The 23,252-nt window shown below is 40.9% G+C and overlaps 1 protein-coding gene across 2 annotated transcripts in view; it reads right to left on the bottom strand.

Annotated features, from left to right (window-relative positions):
* Positions 1-20,158, bottom strand: part of ARL15 (ADP ribosylation factor like GTPase 15) — a 31,478-nt gene extending 11,320 nt beyond the window's left edge. The window contains exons 1-5 of one of the 2 annotated variants that reach the window (XM_061553612.1): positions 19,869-20,158; positions 12,634-12,778; positions 9,499-9,558; positions 7,971-8,179; positions 944-3,476 (exon numbers count right to left, since the gene is read on the bottom strand). In XM_061553612.1, coding sequence (XP_061409596.1) covers positions 3,330-3,476; positions 7,971-8,179; positions 9,499-9,558; positions 12,634-12,778; positions 19,869-19,922 — 615 coding nt within the window. In that variant the 5' untranslated portion in view covers positions 19,923-20,158 and the 3' untranslated portion in view covers positions 944-3,329. Of the gene's footprint in view, positions 1-943; positions 3,477-7,970; positions 8,180-9,498; positions 9,559-12,633; positions 12,779-19,868 lie in introns of those variants that run through there. The other variant, XM_061553611.1, reaches the window with a different exon arrangement.
* Between the last annotated feature and the right edge of the window lie 3,094 nt (positions 20,159-23,252).

Here is a 23,252-nt window from a genome sequence, read left to right as displayed (position 1 = left end):
TTTTTTCTTAGTTTTCATTGAACTTAATTCCGTTACTGTAAGTAAACACGTCAAATGTGGCATTTAAAAAATAAATCTAATATACTCCATTGAGTTCGTTTTCGTGGGTCCACAATTCTGCTACATAATATGTATACACGTAATTTAGTTTGTTTAGCTCAAGTCAGATGTTTCGTATAACAACAGTGGTGAATAACATTGGTGAATAACAAAATGATCTTCCAATTGTGACATCATACTCAGGCACTGCCAAACACTTCAGCTGTGCTACAAACTCTTAAATCTTGACTTAAAAGTTGTCGCGACTGCAGGAATTCATATTCTTTGGTCTTTCGGTAAAGTCACGTAGATAGGTTCAAAGAAAATAAAAAAACAAAAAGCTACTATCTCCGTGACTTTACCGAAAGACCCAAGAATACTCCAAACTCTGGTGTCTGTGGTTTGGATGAGCCTGCAGCGTGCGTTATACACATGAAACACATTAGTTTCATGTCAAATGAAAAGGGGCCCTTATGAGAGTGAAAGGATAACAAAATCAATGGAAGTTTAACGGCTCTCACAAAAATAATAACAGTCTTATTAGAAATGTATTTCTTGTGAAAAATTTAAGCTTATCTATTGTTTACTTGAAAATAAAAAATAAAATATTTTTCAAAAAACCTCATTAAGTTTTACAACATTCACATTTTGTCCTAGTCAATGGCTGATTAGATTTTTTTTTATACGCTCCAGTTTTTTTCAGCCACTCGACCGTGCGTTAGATAGATCGCACTAAAGTTTGGTAGCTGAAGCTCATGAGATCTCTCAACCATCCCCAAAAGACGAAGAGTATCACTTACGGGAACGCACGCCGCCTCTCGTAGCACAGAAGTGGGTCATTGTGACCACCGCAGGCATCACACGCACACCCAACACAACTAATGAACGGAACTGCTGACAAGTGTTCATCCAAAACAGACAACATTTTAATATCATCTTTCAGGGAACTGGGTTTCCATTTTATTTTCCGCAAGGCAAACACGGGTCACGAGATGTTTCAACGCTCGATAACGATCAGTCACCTACCACGAAAAAGCTATCCTAACCTCTCGCTCTTTAAGCATCTTTATCAGTGACCTCTGAAGACTTAACAATAATCCAGAGGCATGATCCACAATTATCATCGCCTTCGTCAACTGTCAAAAATCCAAAACCAACCTCTACTGGGCGAGCAGAGATCTTCTTTGTTTGCAATTATCATTGTCATCCCGACAGAATTAACTAACAAAAAACACTTTTTTCTGATACAACTAGTAACCTGCATTAGAGCCAATTTAAAGTGATTCAAATATGCATTGAACAAATAATATATTTTAAATAAATACTTTACTTGTGCCACGACCATAAAACGATTGGTTCAAATCTAGCTTTCAAGATGGCTTACAGACAAGGGGTGGCAACAAAAACACATTTGACAAGAGTAAAAATGGGTACATCTACCATTATTTAATGTTACAATATCATAACCCCTCTATTAGTTATTAAATTACATCATTACATTGGACTAAAAAAAGTGTTTAAAAATAAATCTAACATTTAATACATGCCAAGTTTTTAGTAAATATCGCCAACATGTTTTCAGTGTCTGCAGTAATTGTGTACTACAATTTGAGATTTAAAAGTCAGCCAAACACTCCACGAAAATTAAACTGAAAAACGTGAAAAAAACATTCTTCAGTGGTGAAAAAGTGTAATAGAAAACAAGAAACAAACATCTCTAGAGTCTCGAGTGATCGGAAAGGACTGTTCGTGTGTGAGTGGCGGCGTTTTATGCGCGCAAGAATGTTTCACCATGCAGTCTGCGTACCTTTCCTGATTTAGGAGAACGCACGACCAAGCCCAAAATTAGACAAGCACAAAGATGCCAGGGCATTCCTCCTTGTGCCGTCACAGAGCGAGCACAGATTTGCAGAGCTTCCCACTGCTTGTTCATCACGGCGGAGAACAAAAAGAAACATCAACAACCCCCTGAATTTGTTAACTTTAAAACAATATTTCTGTGCACCTCTACATGGTACGTTCTTGGCCATTCTTGGAAATAAGATGTTTTTAAACGTCATACTCCCCATGCTAACTATTGCAATAAAAATGCGTACAATACGCAATGCTTAATAAGTGGTTCAGCATTGATGGGTGGATATCCTAGGCTGCGTAGCACTTTAACAGTACACTTTCCAAAGCTTTGCAACAAAGCAACAGCTGAAAGTGTACTTTCTATTGTAAATAGGATTCCGAAGAAACACGAGACAAGAGCATGTTTTCTTTTGTGCCTTCATGAGCTGGTAGATGCATTTAGGAATAATAGAGGTTTTTGGGTTAGATCGCGTAAATATATAAATGTGTCGTTAAAACCCGCCACCACCCGACACAGCCAACTAGTAAGGGTTGTCACGTAAACAGAACATGCCAATTCGTCACTAGTACAGCACACCGATGTGTTGGAGAGCCGAAGCCACAGCATTTACAATCCGAGTACGACGTTTCGCCAGTAATTACAACTAGCTTCATGAGGCGACAGCCAAATCTGACTATATTTACACGATCTAACCCAAAAACCTCTATTATGGATGATATTGGTCGCGAAAGCCTACGTGTTAAACATTTTGGAATATTTTAATCACATGTCAGTGGTTCGTCAATGGCACAGAAAACATTGTCAGGCCTGGCTTTCCTCTAACAGAAACAATTTAGATACAATCAGTTGTGTTCAGTAAGACATCACACTTTTGAATACATGTGCAAGGCATTTTCCATTACTTACAAATATGTCACACAAAGATGATTTACTCAGCTGTCAACTTGAACATCCAGAAAATAAATTAGTGATGGCATGAAGAGTTAGTTATGCATACTTAAGCAGGCAATGTATTTGAAAACTATACAGTATTGCCATGTATGTGGAATGAAGTTGTATTACATTAACATTATGAATATAACAAAACTGAATGTTACAAGATGCAATAAATAGTGAACACAATAATTACTGCACATATTTAATGCCGCTGCCATTTGTGAACTGCCAATCATCCAACACTTTTGCGGATTACAAATTCCCATTGCTAACTATGACATCCTCAATCACTTTTGTGTTACGACATCTCCGATTTCACTGCAGATTCAATGTCCTACAATAAAAATTTGTCCCACCCAAACGAGCTTAACCAAGCAACATTTTCCTTCTTATTCGCGCAAAGGTGTCATGTGAAGTCTGCACAGTGTGAGCTGCCGGAAAATCATTTTGTAATATGTACGGTCAGGCGCGGGGGGCAAACCCCCTTCATCTTTCGCGCCTACGATTGGCGGCGTGCTTGCTCACTCGTCTGACAACCTGCTAGCCTGTCTGAGCATTTTTTGTGGGCTTTCTGCCAACCATCTGCAACTTTGCTCTCCGTCTTGCGCAGACACCACCAACTAGGCTGTGTGTCAGCTTCCAAAACCTGAAAGTTAAAAAAGATTTGTAGAAACAAAAATACAAATTAACATTTGTGAATGCTAATGAGATTCTGTTGCATTTTATTGCCGTTTCAGCTGTTTGCGTGCCAATCTTGACTGAGAATAGGCTAGGGGTTTGGCTTAGACATGACTTCAAGAGCTCTTCCGTATGTTTGGAAGTTGACGAAAGATTTTTTGTAACGGCTTCATGTCCACAGATGTAATAAGCGGAAAGATCTTAAGGGCCTGCACATGTGATAAACATTAGCTAAAATGCATGCATTAAACTCAGTCTCTTCATCTGCAAGCTAGTCAGCATTGGATATAAAATCATTTTTGTTGCCTTTATTCAATGATTTAATTATATCTTTTAAAAAACCGTTCTACGAACATATTACAGTAGATACAAATGTATACCCATGAGTAAATGCCTTTTATTGTGCACGATCTGATCAGATCTCAGAAGTTAAGGAGGGTTGAGCTAGGATATTGCTTGAATGGGTGACCGCCATGCATGATAGTTACTTGATGCAAGGCGAAGCTTTGGGCAGCAGAGAGCAGTGCAGAAAAATCCAATGTTGTACTGTAATTCTATGTTCCCTGCCTCCATAAATACCGCACCTCCGATTATCACGGTTGGCTACGTACGGTGTGAAACAAGTTCAACATACGTACAGAGTTTAAATTTTCTGTAACTTAATTTTCCTGTGATCAATCTAAAAAGAATCTGGCCAAGCCGACTTAACCTTCTCGGGAATTTATCACTTTATTTTATTTGCTTTGCCCCTTTTGGTGATTAGTCACTCTTGCAAATGAGACTATAGTGGTCTCGAGTGTTCAACTGGTTAAACAAAATAAATATAACTTGAGCAATGTTGTCAGGTATGGTCAGCCCACAATCTGTACAGCCTCGGGTTAGCACTCATCCAGGAGTGGATTGACAAAAATGCATAAGTTGTCTTGAGAAAATCACGTGTGAAGGAAATAAAAGCATAATACATGGGGGGGGGGGGGGCATGAATGAAGGTGCCCATGTATGTATGAAAGCAGGAAACTGTCAAATCTGCTCTACCACATGTCAAAACACACTCGCGCATAAAAAAACAACGTTTGTGCATGCATTGGCTTATATGTATGAATGTATGTTGAACTTCTTTTGCACCGCACGTAGCCAACCATGCTAAAATCAGGTGAGGGAGAACATACTTTAACAAGCATGCACAACCAAAGAAACACTCTCATACTTGCAAATGCGCATTCGTACTTAAAACATCTCCGGGGGGAACAAATGTTAGATAAAGATTCAAAGCCAAAGTTCTGCCTCGTTATAGCGTTCATCTTTAACACATCGTCGAACAAACAACAAAACACACACGTTTCATCCACTTCAAAAGGCGATCGCATTGCTCCCATTGGCGAGGCACCTGGTTTGGCCATTGGAGAGTCCAGCAACCAATGAGATCATGGCAGGTTAGAGTGACCCACCCGACCCATGCTCGGATCACGATGGTAGCCAGCAATCCCATTCCTCCCCTGCTGGGCTAGGTAGATCACACATCACACATTTGGTGTGGCACGAGAACCAAATAGCGCCAAAACTGCGAGTCGCCCATGCCCCCCTCCCCAAGTATTTTTATGCTCTCAGCTCCATTTCCCACAACACGCAGACACGAGACATACCACTCAGCCGAAGCTGCCATGTTTGCCAATTACTAAGCACTCCTTAGAATCCAAAACAAATGTGGCAAAGACCGGCCCGATGATGTGCTGGCAACCGAGGTAAATCAATTAGTACCGACGAGGAAATGGCACTTAGCAGGACTGTGTTTGCATCTGGCTTCTTTCACTGCAAATGTAACTCCATTCGCACTTTCTTATTTGTTACTTCTAGAATGAGTGTGACGAGTCACTTGAAATAATTGTGCACTCTTAAAAAAGTGATATTGGAGCCGAGAACTGTTGTGTAGACAAGAGACGTACACTGTTCTTCACCTGGCATTATCTTTTACGACCATAACTAAGGTCACAAGAGTTGAGAGTCTTGCTCGGTGTTAGCGCGTCTTGTTGATGGTTAAAATCAGTCGTGATTTGTGTCATGAATAAGCAACGCATTCAGAGTAAATCTATGGAAATATAAATGCTGTAGCACCAGACAGTACAAATAATCTGAAGTTATTTCAAGGATGTAGCTTTGAGCCGTCATCCAGTGTAAATTCCAAAATGTGGCTCTATGGACACGCAAGGTCTGGCTGTTATCAGACTCCAAGAAGAGACACAAGAGTTGTGGCAGGCTGTGGGAAAAGCTTGTATATGCTTTGCATGCTTGTGTCTCAGTCAACTGAAAGGACAGTATCTATTTGACTACCTGTATGCCATATTATAAGCCTGATGTCCCCCACTGTCTTTCTGTCGCAACATGACCATGACAGAGGTGCGATTCATTAAATGGAACTAAACAATTGTGATTCTAGATTTGAAGCTTTCGTGACTGCAAAAATTCATACTCTTTGGGATTTTTGGGTAAAGTCACGTAGGTAAAAAATAAAATAAATGCAAACAACTAAATTAAATCACGATATTTCGGAGGCCCCACAAACTTCGGTCTTCAGGTGGAACCGTTACAGCCAAAATCACTGTTGTTGTCGTTTTTTTACCTACGTGACTTTACCGAAAAAAGCCAAAGAGTATAAACAATTATGGCCATTAATGCAATAATTGAGAAGAGTTCAGTATTGTCTTGTTTGCACTGCCTTATTTTGATTTGCAGTTTCATATATTATTGTCGAAAAGTATATTAACATGTAATTTATACGGTGTAAATATAAATTCATTGGATGCACTATTTGATGCATGTATCATGAGCTTAAAAATCGATTTTAATCCGATTGATGAATTGTAGCATTCCTAACATAAAGTGGGTCGGATAATGGAGGTTAAATCTGACAAGGTTACTTCCTGATCACTGTAAAATATCAAGCTTGGTGGGAAAACGCACGAAACAACAGCATCTCCAAATGCAGGACAGGTGAAAGCATCACGTGGAAAGTGAAGCTCAACAGACCGTGCAGACCTAACTAAGCCACCTATCAGGTTAACACGTAGGCTTCCGCGCGGCCAATATCATCCATAATAAAGGTATTTTGGGTTCGATTGCGTAAATATAAATGTGTCGTTATGGTTAGCAACCTGTATTTATGATACGCGCCTGTTTTTAACAAATCAATTGTACTTTGGGCTCCATTCAAATGTAATATTTTTGATTAACGGTGACCAGACAGGAATTTAACTGTGGTGTGTGTATGGGGTTAATGTACACAACCCACACACAAAGAAGTGGGTGTGCACGTGCTCAGACAGCACAAACCACCATGAGACAGACAATGGAGTTAAACTGTCAACATTAGAACTTGGCAAAAGTAGTGAGATTTTGAAACTTTGTTTTTGAAACATCACAATAAATACTGAATCACTGCTTTACTGTATTCCAATCTTGGCCCACAGCTACATAACAGACATCAAAGCAACAATGATATACTGTTTGCACATAACCACTTGATAGGAGACCTGAAAATCAATTTTATGCACTACAGGGCAAAAACAATCCATGCCATATACATGATTTTTACCGTTTTCCTCCCCAACCACTCACAGCCACCCCACCCCTTAAAAAATAACTCTACAGCAGACATACATACCATAACCATATTCAAAAGTATGCTATTGTGCTGTACCATTTCAATACCTTGACCAAGGAGCTGACATTTATTTTAGGACTTTAAAAAAAACCTCTTAACACGTAAAATTATTGAGGGACAATGAGATTCCTATACTTTGTTGATGCCAAGTAATGCTGCCATTGATCATTTGTCATGAAGTGTTACGAGTTGAAATAGCCTGTCTGGACAGAATAAAAAAAACACTACGTAAACCCTTGTATGCCCAAGGCCCCCCCATGCCGACACCGTAAGCTTCACAAGCCCATCATTCATCTGCCTGCTGGGAGATCAAATTCCTCCTTGATGTGACACCATAACATGCACCACAGCATAGTGCGAGTGCTGTGTAAAGCAAGTTAAAAACCATGGGTTTACAGCAACACCTTGCACTCGTTATAGATCAGAAATAGATGTGTTCCTAAACTTCCTACAAGTTACCTGCAAATCCACGATATACATGCACACAGGAAAACTTAGGGAATTGCGTATACGGTGCTCCATTGCAATTTTATTCGGAGATATCACAACTAAAAATGACCTGCAATGATAGATTTAATACCTGCCTTTAGAAAAGGGCATTTAAAGTTTTATTCCCACAACACTATCTATTTCCACCTGGCAGCGAGCGGTAAAAAGATGTGACAGGCATTACGAATCGCTCCGCATTCAGAACCTTAACAATTTTCCCGTGGGATAATAATCCCGCGACACGGCAAGGAGACTCTTTTGTGGAAAAAAGCAAGGGCCCACCACCAGACTCTGTGGCCGGTGGCCGGGATTTACCTCCTGCTGTGACCGAGCGCCCAGCTTGTCCTGGTGGCTTGCCAGGATGAGGAAGGGCAAGGTGCAGAGCTGCGGATGGTGCAGTGCGGCGTGCAGCTCGGAGCGTGCAACCTCCAGGTCGTCCTCCATTGCCGCGCTGTCCAGTACAAAGATGAGGCCTTGCGAACCCTGGTAGTAGCGGCTCCAATATTTGCGGATCGCATCCCCACCTACCGGAGCACAGTAACGTCTTTCTCCAAGACTGCAAGCAGTGTGGGGGGCGGGGGGGTAGAGGATGTCGCTGTCTCACAAGTCGAATCAATCTATAAAATGTGCACGTGAGGACACATACTTCAATGCGTAAAAAGTCATTGAGAAGAAAAAGTTGACGTAAGGAAGAAAAGGAAAGGGAAAAAGAGTTTTTCAAAGTAAAACATCTGTAGCCACTAAACCTATGACATGGAGTTCCTTCCGATGCAATAAACATGTTCAGACATCTGAAAGTGCTGTCTATAAAATGTTTAAATAAACAAGGTATATAAAAGTGCCACGTGACAAACGTTTTTCCTTTTTAAATGGCAAATACTAAAAACTATTCAGCAAAATTAACACAAGTAAAAAAAACACCCACATAACACAAGCCAATTTATATCGACCAAAAAAACATTGACTACTTCATGGGAATTGGAGTGGTAGTAGTGGTTGCACACTCTACGATGACCCCAACCACAAGAGTTCGATTTGTGGCAATGGCTGACATCAGTGACAAGTTATATCTCAACAAATACCGAGTTTCCTGACCCGCACTGACTAGCGTGGTGATGTATAGTCAAATATCGTTTCTGACCAACACGGTATTCAGAGGCCTTCAACCAGCAGTGGATTAATAAAGGCCTGTAAAGCAAAACAAGTTAAATAATACCAAAGTTTGTGACTAAAATAAACTTTTGAAAAAGGAGATTTGAACATTGGTAGATTACGCAAGCAAAACTGACAATGTTTGAATGGATACTGTTAAAATGACTGGTGATTGTATGCCTAACATCAGTGTGAATATTTAGATGGACATCATGATACTCTACCCAAAGACGAATAGAAAACGATCATGCCAGTGCAATAATAGCATTATTTGTTAACAGTTACAATTGTGCAGTCTAAACCATTATTGCCAATTCTTGTGATCTGTGGTGAATGTATTTTCAATGAATTCCTCAAGATTGGTCTGGGAAGTATTTTTTTTCTTCCCCATTATGTTCCGTAACAAATGGAAAACCTATATTGTCCATGTGACATTTGACATTTAAAACAATTGTAACTGGCACATTGCAAAAGGTTACATGCTTGTTGCCAATAACATGAATGGAGCCCTGTTTTGATTATGATAGTTTACCCTGTAGAAAAATGATCCCAAACATTCGACTCTTGGTATGCACTTACTCGACTGCAAAAACTTAGCAAGTCGAGCAATATTTTAGCAAAAGTAATGGCAAATAAGTGCCTTATAAACGAGTTACATTTCAAGAGAAAAAATACTTTTTTCATGAATTACCTCCAAGTTCCTTCACATTGAGGATAACATTTTGCAGTGGGATGGCCTTTATACTAAAACCTGAAAAACGAACACATCACGTTAGATTGCCTTAAAGTAAAAAAAAATTGACATAACAAAAATGGGTTAATTCCTGCATTGTTTATGCAAATATGCATGCAAATATAATCTACACAATTTATAACACTAAATATACATTTATCAGGCAGGAACTAATCCAGAACAGGTTATTACTAAAATAAACTTTTAAGAAAGAGGATTTGAACATTGGTGGATTACGCAAGCAAAACTGACAATGTTTGAATGGATACTGTTAAAATAACAGGTGATTGTACAGCTCATTGAGATTTTGTGTTCTTGTTTTTTAATTCACCCTGGTGTGGAATTTCAGCTGTCTTGCAGATCTCATTACTGCTGACCACTGATCATTGGAGAACAATGCGGCCCATCCAGATCACAGTTTAATGCGTGCCTTTCCGTGGCCATCCGTACATCAGCCAAAGCAAGACAGCTAAATAAGTTAATAAAAACAGCTAATTCCTTGCACATGAAAATCAAAATCAAAAACAAAAGAATAACTGTCCAAATTGTGTTAACATTCTGCCGAGAACTCGCGTATATACATATTTATCATTCATTAACAATATATACAACATATTCATAATTAAAAGCAGTGGTTTTCTGAACCCTAGGAGATCCTGTGTTCAAATCCAGACAACCACCCCAGATTAAACCATGGCCTCAAGTATGATAAAGTTATGGTGTCAGCCATAACATTTGATTTGTCATTTATTTAATCTTATTCCAGCTATTTAGAATAAACACATTTTAGTTGTATTAATATGCAACAAACATTACTCAGGGCAAAGAAACATGTGGCCAAAGTTTGGATAAAGAGGCCCTTTAAAGGGACTTCGGAAGTCGATCTATGTCATCTTCAAGGACTCTTCTCTGATGCAAGGTGGTGCATTAACTGCAACACTTTTGAATGGAAATTTCTGTGTGTCATGACATGACACCAGCACTACTACTGGAATAAAGTTTTAGAAAAAATATCCAGACAACCACCCCAGATTAAACCATGGCCTCAAGTGTGGTAAAGTTATGGTGTCATCCATAACATTTGATTTGTCATTTATTTAATCTTATTCCAGCTATTTAGAATAAACACATTTTAGTTGTATTAATATGCAACAAACATTACTCAGGGCAAAGAAACATGTGGCCAAAGTTTGGATAAAGAGGCCCTTTATAGGGACTTGAGAAGTCGATCTATGTCATCTGCAAGGACTCTTCTCTGATGCAAGGTGGTGCATTAACTGCAACACTTTTGAATGGAAATTTCTGTGTGTCATGACATGACACCAGCACTACTACTGGAATAAAGTTTTAGAAAAAATATCCAGACAACCACCCCAGATTAAACCATGGCCTCAAGTGTGGTAAAGTTATGGTGTCAGCCATAACATTTGATGTCATTTATTTAATCTTATTCCAGCTATTTAGAATAAACACATTTTAGTTGTATTAATATGCAACAAACATTACTCAGGGCAAAGAAACATGTGGCCAAAGTTTGGATAAAGAGGCCCTTTAAAGGGACTTCGGAAGTCGATCTATGTCATCTTCAAGGACTCTTCTCTGATGCAAGGTGGTGCATTAACTGCAACACTTTTGAATGGAAATTTCTGTGTGTCATGACATGACACCAGCACTACTACTGGAATAAAGTTTTAGAAAAAATATCCAGACAACCACCCCAGATTAAACCATGGCCTCAAGTGTGGTAAAGTTATGGTGTCAGCCATAACATTTGATGTCATTTATTTAATCTTATTCCAGCTATTTAGAATACACACATTTTTATTTTATTGATATGCAACAAACATTACTAAGGGCAAAGAAACATGTGGGCAAAGTTTGGATAAAGAGGCCCTTTAAAGGGACTTCGGAAGTCGATCTATGTCATCTTCAAGGACTCTTCTCTGATGCAAGGTGGTGCATTAACTGCAACACTTTTGAATGGAAATTTCTGTGTGTCATGACATGACACCAGCACTACTACTGGAATAAAGTTTTAGAAAAAAAACACTGCTGGCTCTTTAAAAAAAAATTCTTCATGGAAATAAAACCTTTCAAAAGACTTCCCAAAATAAATTGAAAAATATATTTGAAATGCATACCAGTGCCGTAAATTTGAATGAATGCAAGCAGTAGAGTGTGTGCCTCAACCCAGACATGTTTGCCATATTTTTGCATGCCAGGATCAAGCAGCTGAAGCACTCGAGAGGCAGATGGCAGCTGTGTAGGGCCATCCCAGGCACCGCGGTAGGTAAAGGGTTAATAGATTTATGGCATACAACTAAGCTTGGCAAAGTAGCAGAAAAGCAGAGCGATCTTTACAACAAGTGTTTTGCATTAGACAAGCATGTGGTAAGGAGCAGTTTGTGCAACAGTTAACATTTCCAAATTGCACTTCACCATTATTTTTTTCAAGTGTGCCTATCCATGGAAACAGTACTTTAAAAAAAGTCAATCTTATCCACAAAGCCATGATATATCTGCAATGACAAAGCCCCTGCTTTTAGTTCACACGACATGAACTGTGACTTAAAACAAATGTTCTAAATTCACTCCTCCTATTTAACTTCAGGCCATTTACAAATGTGACTTGTTCTGTACGTGCACACAAATTATCACAGCAAGGTGACATCCTTGTTTACCTTTGTACCTTACAGTAAGACAGAACCCCAAAAAACTAATAATTATTTTTCTTGTAGATAAGTACCTACAGTGTGCATCTCGGACTATGGGACATGGGTTTGAAGCTTCATGAATACGAAAAAAGGCTTTAAAATCATGGTCAAGCACTCCGTTATATCACTTGAGCGATATCACGAGAGTTCCATAAAAAAAGAGCTTGACATTAACTTAACAGTCTTTTCTCATTAACGAAGCGTCAAACTCGGGTCACACCAGGGACACAAAGCTTTGCTTAACTGTACAATAAAGTGTTTTCGTTTGTTTTGCAACCTCTTGCTTTAAACGTCATCACATCTTTCAAAGTTTAGATCTTTTGCCCACTAGACGCTGCCAAAGAGTCTTGCAGACACACACTGCCATGCGTGACCATACCCGCGGTGGGAAGGATGTCGTCGATGCTCTCTCCACACAGCTGCGCAAGCAGAGTGCTTTTGCCGGCTCCAGTCATGCCGACGCACACCACGTCGAACTCCGGGCGAGCTGGTGGGGGGCCCTTACAACACAGGACCCTGTAACACTGATCCCGGGGCAGGGCAGCACAGCAGAAAGACACACAGCAGTCTTTAACACTGCAGTGGTTCACGACCACGCAATGCAAAGTTGAGCTGCAACATTACATTCATGAATTTCAATAGCCTGCTTAATGCTTTTATTAATCAACATTTTAAAAGCGTACATTTTTTTCATTTGCATAAATGATAGTGCCAGACTGGAGGTCGATATGAGCAGGGATTAGTGACGTGACCACCATCACCTGTCATTACCGAGTCATGGTGGGCAAGCACCGCGGGGTGCTTCCAGTGTTTTGGAGGACGGATACCTCGCTTAAGCCATTTTGAAATGGTTTCCAAGGAATCCATTCTAATAGATAATGTAATACTTTTATAATCCGTTTTCATCGATTAAGAAATTCAACACTGATGAAAAATATATACTTGAGCAGATCGTCATATGCAAGGCTCGGGTTCTCAATACCAGTTTACCAGTATTCTCCCTGGTAAGCTGGTGTCATTTCGCAAAGCATGATCCTTCAATACCTGAATATGCAGCACCCTCTAGTGGCTCCAATAGAGCGCACAATTAGGAGAAGACGTAAAAAATATATATATTCCCTACCCATGGAGATGCCCATTTCGTTGTATGCACATGCGTTCGTGACCTTGTAGGGATGACCCAAAATATTTCTAAAATGGTACACGCATAAATCTTGACTTAAAGCTTTCGTGACTGTAGGAATATTCTGCCGAAAGACCCAAGGAATATGTTACACGCATGTTTTTTCTTTACATGAAAAACACATTGCCAAGAGATGTTAGTCAAAACCCAGGAGACAGATAGTTATCACTGGCCATCTCAACCTGATACATAGGTAAAATTAATTAACCTATGCCGAAATGTTACCATCAAGGGCCATTAGTAATAAAAGGGGACATTGTTTTTCTAAACATCTGCCGATTAATAACTTCACCTACTCTTTGCTTCTTTCGGTAATCACCAAAGAGTATGGATCCTTGCAGTCACGAAAACTTCAAATCTAGAATGAACTTTAACTACCCATATATTAATTCAACATGCAAACGCCTGCATTAAGATATGTTGCACTTTGCAACATTAACCCACATATGAATAATTTACTCAAATGAGAATTCATCGAAGTAATATATTGACTTTACTTTAAAAAGCATATACTTTAAGCAATTACCTACACCGTGTAAGTTTTCCCTAAATTATTGTCTTTTTTACCAATTGTATTCCCATTGTGCTATAGGCATCATGTGATGAGACACATTGCCTATGTGGTGGCTCTTGCAGACAACAGCATCATCCTGTGTTGAAAAAATAAATCTGAAATTCCTTCACGCGAGTACTTCATGTAATCAACTGTAACCACATTGGGGCGCTGCACTTTCCCAACACATCGTGCTAAAGAGAAATGTTCGTCAAAGCAATATTTGTTTAATTATATTATCAGTGCTGGAATATTGCCACGTTACAGGACAAAGCAAACGTATTAAGGTATATTGTGCGGTCATTGGTTCACAGATTAAGACTATACTTGAGAACCTAGTTAAATCACGAGCCCTCCCCAGATTCAAACCCAAGATCTCTGCAGTTTTTGCTCAAGTCTCGTGATGCACACCGCCTCCTTTTGCTTAGGTTAATTAGAACTTATGGAAAAGGAGATGTTACACTATGTTAAGACGAACAAAGAATTACATTCCATTTAGATTGTTTGTATAGCTAGTTGTTGTTTAAATTCGAGAACGAGCTTCACAGGCGTTGCTTAATCGTGGCAACAGGAAGCTTTAAACTTAGCAAGGATATATCCAATTATGTTCGTTCTTAAGCTCCCCAAGCAACGGAACTCCGCTGCCACTTTGTAGATTATCACATAAGCTGCTGAATTCCAAAAAAACGATATATGGTCCGCACAGAATAAAGGAAGAGACTTTAATTGGTAACATAATCGCAAACTACAAATTGTGTAAACCAATCATATCTTTATTCTGAAAAAAAACACAAAGTTAATTTAAAGCAAGTTCTGGGAGACTTTGCTGTTTTCTCCTGGGTTTTTCTGTTGTGTGTAATCACTTTAAGATGTTTCTTGTTCATGTTTTTGTTTTGTTGCGGTTGCAACCGAGTCAAGAGCCGCATGGCTCACAGGGTTATACCTAATACATCAAACTGAATGCACATGCTCCAGGTGGCGCTATTAGGCCACTGGATAAATTAAGAAAAATCATAATGAAAGCCCATAGAAGCCCACACCGAGTCAATAATTACAACTTAGTGTCCGACACGTTCGTACACTGTTTACGAAATATGTTTTCCATTGCGTTAACTTCTTACATTCTAAATGTTAAATGGATACTTCCTTAAATGCCTGCAATGAATGTGTTGTAAGCGTGCACCTTTTACTTTCTCTTGTGATTTGATCACATTGCTTTTCAAAAACCACAAGGTTAAATATTTTGGTCAAAACAGATGAATGAATGACTTTAGAACGTTAAAATCACACTTACAAAATACATACAGAACAGAGTGCAATAGCTGGCAAACATTCTATAATAGTATTACGAAGTGTGCATCTATATATATAAAATCGTGAATCTGTCTGTCTGTCTGTGTGTCCGTGTGTCTCCGGAACATACGCACTTTCATTGGACGGCGGTTGCCCCTGGCAACGGCTAGCGACGCCTTCGCCGCTTTCATTGGACCTGGCAACGGCTAGCGACGCCTTCGCCAAGGGCTGCAGTTTCATTGGACGGCGGTTGCCCCTGCCAACCGCTAGCCACGCCTTCGCCACTTTCATAAGCTCCGTAATTAATTAAATAATAGCCATTACACAGTATTGTTGGCGCGCTAGGGGGGGGAGGAACGCCACCCGTACCCTGCCTCTTCCAAGTCGACAATTTTAGGCGAGGCCGCAGGCTTTGCACGCTACTAGGCCCCGACACCCACCACGCCACTCTGAGGTAAATTCATCAAAGTTTTTCCTACTCTTCACTACACCCCCACCACAATGTGTGCTATTAATATTACTTTTAAACCCAACGCGCCAACAATCGATTACTTTAATGTTCACTGTACAAATACTCATTAAGCTGGGTGAGCGTACTGACAGTCTATTATGTACACTGTAGCCTGCGTATTAAGCTCTGTCAGCGTACTGCCACTCTATCATGTAGACTCTAGCCTGCTTATGAAGCTGAGTGGGTGTACTGGCAGTCTATAATGTAGACTGTAGCCTGGTTATTATAATCGATTCTTTAAATGTTCTTTGTACAAATAGTCATTAAGCTGCTTTAGCGTACTGCCCGTCTATTATGTAGACTGCTGCCTGCTTATTCAGCTGGCTGGGTGTACTGCCAGTCTATCATGTACACATTAGCCTGGTTAGGAAGTAAAGTTAGTCAATTTGTAACATGTACGCTTTCGCAAACATTATTCATAAACAACGTTATTGCGTTTAGATCGCCTTATTTATTAAGGTGTTGTCACCCTTATCCACCACCCGACACGCCCAATCTGCACAAAATTGTCACGTTCATAAAAGACTAAGACTTGACTACTTTAGCCCACCGGTGTGTTCAAGCGGAAAACCACAACAATTACCATTTCTCATGAAAAAACTACTGTATAATTATGTTTAAACCACACGCGCCAATAATGGATTTGTTTAAATGTTCACTCAACAAATACTCATTAAGCTGGCTGAGCGTACTGCCACTCTAGAATGTACAGTGTAGCCTGGTTATATTTCTGGGTGGCTGTACTGACAGTCTATCATGTACACATTAGCCTGCTTCTTACGTAAAGTGAGTCTTTTTGTAACACGTACGCTTTCGCAACCATTCTTCAAAAATAACTTTATTGCCTTTCGCTCGCCTTAATTATTAATGTGTTGTAACCCTCCACCACCCCACACGGCCAATCAGTCAAAAAGTGTCCCGTTGATAAAACACTCATAAGTCTCTGCTTTGGCCCACCGGTGTGTACAAGCGTAAAACCACAACAATTCCCATTTCAGAGTACGTCCTTTCGCTGATGCTGGATGCAATTACCAGCCAAACGTCGTACTGTTCAGTTGTCTGTCCATCTGTGTACGATCGCTTGCGAGGGATTTGCCGGGAGGCACGTCCCGTGCCCCGCGATGGGAATACGCATGTCACTGTGTATGTGTTTGTGTGTATGTATGTGTGTTTGTGTGTATGTGTGTCTGCGTGTATGTATGTGTGTGTATGTGTGTGTCTGCAGCAAGCGCGTGTATGTGTACCTATGGACGCGCGCGCGTGTGTTGTGTAGGGGGAACGGTAGTGTAGTGGTTAGCGTGCTGTCTGTGTCTGTGTGTGTGTGTCTGTGTGTGTGTGTCTGTGTGTGTGTCTGTGTGTGTGCGTGTGTGGTGTGTGGGGAGCGGTAGTGTAGTGGTTAGCGTGCTGTCTGTGTGTCTGTGTGTGTGTCTGTCTGTGTGTGTCTGCGTGTGTCTGTGTGTGTGTCTGTGCGTGTGTGGTGTGTGAGGAGCGGTGGGTGTAGTGCTTAACGCTACGCTGCGCTACCAACCCGGCGAACCCAGTTCCATTCCCGCTCACGGCCACCACCGGTGACGATTATTTGAACCTCCCCTAGGTCGACTCTGCCTCAAACGAGTAACTGCTGTGGCGTATTAACATCGCCACTGGGGAGACAAAGGCGGCCGGCCGTGGTGGATACAAGTCCCGGGCGAAGCCGGGTAGTACAGCTAGTATATAACTATTTTGTCAATCCGCTACTGGAAGAGGGCTTTCCCACGCTGTGGGCCGTAGGGGTTATTTGACTGTTTTCACGACGTTGGTCAGCGCCAGTTGAAGGCAGGGAGACAGACATGAGAGCGTATTACATTACAATGGATTTTGCTATACTGCCCCCTGCTGACGTGGTCCTGCAGCAGCCCAAAACACTCGTTTTTATGCATGTCAATAGACCACCCGGACACTATCCAGGGTCAATCCTGCTTAGGTATTTCAAAGTACAAGATTGACTTGCGATTGTATCGCTAACTACAGCATTACAGTACTATTATTGGCTTGGATGATTACGGCCGGCACACTCCGTTAATGAAACACATGCACAAACACGTTTAACCTTTGAAAGAAAGATCATTATCGGAGGTTACAGCAAATAAAACGGTCCATACCTACCTAACAAGATCACTTTTAAAATGTGGATGAAGACCACCCTTGCCTCTACCAAAACAAGTGCAGAAAGTTTATAAAGCGCATACTGCGGAGTGTGTCTGCACAATCACAGATTTGTAAAATTAGAGATCTTGCCGAGATTATTCAAATAATTACGTTACTAATGGAACGCCTGAGTTTTGGCATCTTGCCCACTCAGAATTTTAGGAAGGTCTTTGTGATGTTGGAAGTTTCTCTGCAACAAAAAATCCTGAGTGGTATACCACTCAAACATGCACTGGGGGAGGCGATTATCCCTTATTTTACAGCCCTGAGGAGTAGAAATTCCACATTCCTATGGTGGGTGTGAATCATTCCACAGGCCATCCAGTGTTGCATAAAACATGTTTGAGTCAATTGTTTACTACAGTGACACATTACAGCAAAAACATAAACGTGACGGGTTAAAATGCATAATAAACTTAACGTTTTGAATGAGAGCTGGTGGGTAAGTGATTTGGGGCATAAGAGAAATAGAGTGGATGTTGTTTGGGATTGGACGAGTTCCTTCAAGAGTACATATCGTATTAGAGTGCCGTATACTAAGTTACCAGAACATATCAGCAGAGGTTTAAGTAAATATTTCTAAATTGTGGGTGTTGAATTGACATGGGATGATTTTCTAGTAAGCAACACAGAGGAACTAGAGGGTGTGTTCTTGCAATGTTATACCAGTTGCTTTTGAAGCAAATGTCTTGGCACAAAACACAAACGGCACAACACAAACATTATCAGCACAAGCACATAAGTGGCTTATAAACTGAGAGTGTGGCTTTGCAGTAAAGTGTTCGCGATGTTTTTTTTGGCACAAAAACAAGGGAGGGGAATGTTGAAAACAGCAAACAAGGTGTGTGCTTCCTTGTTACGTCAGATCAGTCCCCAAAGCAGCAACTGACAAGTGACTACACAAACATTAGCAGCCGTCCTTGCGATGAAATCAAAATAACGTGTAGGTGAAGGGTTGAAATAAGTGGGTATATAACTTTTTGGGAGAAAGGCTGAGCAGAAGAGAAGAGGTCCTTTCTTGTGATGTCAGACAAGTTCCTTTTGGACCAAATGACAAATAACAACAAACATTACCAGCAGACGTTCACACACATCACAATGACCTTACAAGTGTGGACTTAAAGGAGCTAACTACATGGCACCTTGCTGGTGAAGCAGACACGGTAAACTTCGTGTCAAATGACAAATAACAAAACAATACCATCTTCTTGGTTCTTTCGGTAAAGTCACGTAGAAGGGAAATCATAAAATAATAAAAAAATAAAACATAATAAAATAATTCTCACGACGTTTCGGCCACAACGCAAGCAGCCGAAACGTCGTGAGAATTATTTTATGTTTTATTTTTATTTTATTATTTCCCTTCTACGTGACTTTACCGAAAGAACCAAAAGGATGAATCCCTGCAGTCACGAAAAAGCTTTAAATCGAAAAACAATACCAGTTTACGTTTACATACATCACAACAAACTTACAGCATTAGTTTAGATTTGTAAAATGTGTTTGGAAACACATTCGCAGAGTCAACAAGTTTATTTTGAATCAATTGACCATTAAACAACACCTACATTACCAGCAGACGTTTAGTTACACTACAACAAATCTTAAGTATAAGTTTAGGGTTCAAAGAAATACTATGTGGATAAATACCAATGAGGACATAGAACCAAAGGAAGAGGGGGGCGAATGGGGTCACCTCACCCTGCCGGCCAGGGCGGCAGAGAACCCGGCTTGGACATCTATCAGAGACCGGCGCTTTGTTTAGGCCTCGGCACAAATATATATTTTTAAAAATAACAGAAAAAAATACATGAGACCCAATCACGCGGAAATGATTACGAGCAAAGCGGAAAGGAAAACAAAAACAATCCGTGGCGAAGTCCTTACCGAGTAGAGGCCGATCCGGCACACAGCGCAAGCCAACTGCGCGCACTCAGACATCGCCACGGCGACTTGTGTGTCCGGGGGTGGCTCTTAGCGGACGCAAGCCGTCATCCTCAGGCGGCGGCGGCGGTCGTTCGCTCGCTCGCTCGCTGCCCTCTGAGCAAGCGAACAATCGTGGGCGATCGATCAGTTCGCGATTAATCGGCGCACCACGCACGCGAACGGAGAGTTGCCGCGAGCGCGCTACTCATTTATTAACTCGACTGCCGAAGGCGGCGTTCGATGGGCGTGTATCGATTCGTCGATTTTAGACGGTCGGTTCAGTGTAATCGATTCCTTTTCTACGTTCGCGCTATGCGTGCGGGGGGAATCGTCTCGGGCGGTTTGGGGGCGGAATCGGATCGGTGTCGAAACGCTGCAAGTTGTATGCAATTGGCGTTTGTTTGTTTATTTGTTTAGTTCGGGCTCCGGTGGTTGTGACGAGTGGCACGGGGACAGTACAGAAAGTACGGACCGGGCGGGGGGGGTAAGAAATAAGACACTCAGTGGCAATTAGAGAACGAAACCAAAATTATCCAAACGCTGTACAGGTTGGGCCAGATGTCCTGTGACCCCCCTCCCCCAATTAATTGACCCTCAACATTTGTTTTCCCTTTGACTTAAAACTTTCGTAACTGCAGGAATTAATATTATTTGTTTCTTTCGGTAAAGTCACGTAGATATAAAATAATTATTAAAAATAAAGTGAATAAAGATAATAAAAACTAAAAGCACTAATGTAGACAGATTTTTTGTTATTATTTGTATTTTATTATTTATTATTTTTATTCACTTTATTTATTAGTATTTTATATCTACGTGACTTCACCGAAAGAACCAAATAATATTTGTTTTGCCTATTACATATTTATTTCTGTTTTAAATAAACCTTACTTTAAAAAAAAAACATTGACTTTTAGAGAATTAAGTGAGGGTCACGATACATCTGGACCACCCTTTACGTAAAGTAAAAAACAGTCACAAGATGCGACAATCTCAAGCCTGATAATTACCAATACCGTACGTTTATTATGTAAACGAAAGTGAGTAATGGCAAATTACGTCTGATGGCACTGAATATCAAACACACGCGCGTTCTTTTTTTTAACACATAGAAAGGCTCGAATGAGAAAAAATGTCTCATAAAATACATCACGTGACAGAAGACGTCATAGTAAGCGGTGGCAGCAGCATGAAGATGATGGTTGGCTATTCACAAATGGTAGCGGCTCCCCCTAGGAAGAGCGATGGATCTATAATCTATTATATAGATCGAACATTTAACATTATTTGAGAAATGTTATACATCACACCGGCTCTCAGATGAAGAGGATGACGTTCCAGATGTCACACTGGATAAACCCAGAAAACATGGAACGTTGGCCCCAATATTCCGTATCAAGTCACGTAGGACTTTACCGAAAAAAAATCTAAGAGTATGAATCCTTGCAGTCACGAAAGCTTCAAATCTAGAATTCTGTATCAACCTGTATAAAATTCCTAAATGTTCCGTGTTTTCTGGGTTCATCCAGTGTGACGTCTGGAACTTCCTCCTCTTCATTTAAGAAACGGTCTGATTCCTGAGCTATACGGGGTTTTTTTTAATGTATAAATATGGGCTAAGGTTGGCGCAACGTTGCAATGTTTCCTGGGAGGTTTTATCTGCCCTTCGCAGTATGCATGAAGAGGGAGCGGAAAGCTGTGAACATCATCGGAGAAGTGGGACCAACTGCTGAAAGAAACTCATCGGACATGTTCAAACGTTTCCCAGTAAAAGCAACGCCTCGTTAAGAATGGAATTTGTGCCTCGATAATTCTTCTTTCGGTAAAATCACGTAGAAGGGAAATAATAAAATAAAAAAATATAAAACAATACAAATTCTCACGACGTTTCGACTGCAATACAAGCAATAATCATCAGGTGTGAAATCCACAGGATCTCGTTCTATTCACTTCCACATTCACCTCCACAGGATCTCGTTCTATTCAACTCCACATTCACTTACACATTCACCTCCACAGGATCTCGTTCTATTCACCTCCACATTCACCTCCACATTCACCTCCACGGGATCTCGTTCTATTCACTTCCACATTCACCTCCACATTCACCTCCACATTCACCTCCACGGGATCTCGTTCTATTCACCTCCACATTCACCTCCACATTCACCTCCACAGGATCTCGTTCTATTCAACTCTACATTCACCTCCACATTCACCTCCACATTCACCTCCACATTCACCTCCACGGGATCTCGTTCTATTTACCTCCACATTCACCTCCACAGGATCTCGTTCTATTCAACTCTACATTCACCTCCACGGGATCTCGTTCTATTCACTTCCACATTCACCTCCACATTCACCTCCACATTCACCTCCACGGGATCTCGTTCTATTCACCTCCACATTCACCTCCACATTCACCTCCACAGGATCTCGTTCTATTCAACTCTACATTCACCTCCACATTCACCTCCACATTCACCTCCACATTCACCTCCACGGGATCTCGTTCTATTTACCTCCACATTCACCTCCACAGGATCTCGTTCTATTCAACTCTACATTCACCTCCACGGGATCTCGTTCTATTCACTTCCACATTCACCTCCACATTCACCTCCACATTCACCTCCACGGGATCTCGTTCTATTCACCTCCACATTCACCTCCACATTCACCTCCACAGGATCTCGTTCTATTCAACTCTACATTCACCTCCACATTCACCTCCACATTCACCTCCACATTCACCTCCACGGGATCTCGTTCTATTTACCTCCACATTCACCTCCACAGGATCTCGTTCTATTCAACTCTACATTCACCTCCACGGGATCTCGTTCTATTCACTTCCACATTCACCTCCACATTCACCTCCACATTCACCTCCACGGGATCTCGTTCTATTCACCTCCACATTCACCTCCACATTCACCTCCACAGGATCTCGTTCTATTCAACTCTACATTCACCTCCACATTCACCTCCACATTCACCTCCACGGGATCTCGTTCTATTTACCTCCACATTCACCTCCACAGGATCTCGTTCTATTCAACTCCACATTCACCTCCACATTCACCTCCACATTCACCTCCACGGGATCTCGTTCTATTCACTTCCACATTCACCTCCACATTCACCTCCACATTCACCTCCACAGGATCTCGTTCTATTCAACTCTACATTCACCTCCACATTCACCTCCACATTCACCTCCACGGGATCTCGTTCTATTTACCTCCACATTCACCTCCACAGGATCTCGTTCTATTCAACTCCACATTCACCTCCACATTCACTTCCACATTCACCTCCACGGGATCTCGTTCTATTTAA

Source organism: Lethenteron reissneri, chromosome 18, assembly GCF_015708825.2.
Source record: "Lethenteron reissneri isolate LAM-NWPU_2019-01 chromosome 18, ASM1570882v1, whole genome shotgun sequence".
Classification (NCBI taxonomy): Eukaryota; Metazoa; Chordata; class Hyperoartia; order Petromyzontiformes; family Petromyzontidae; genus Lethenteron; species Lethenteron reissneri.
The sequence above is the reverse complement of the archived record's forward strand: the minus strand, read 5'-3'. Positions and strand labels throughout refer to the sequence as shown.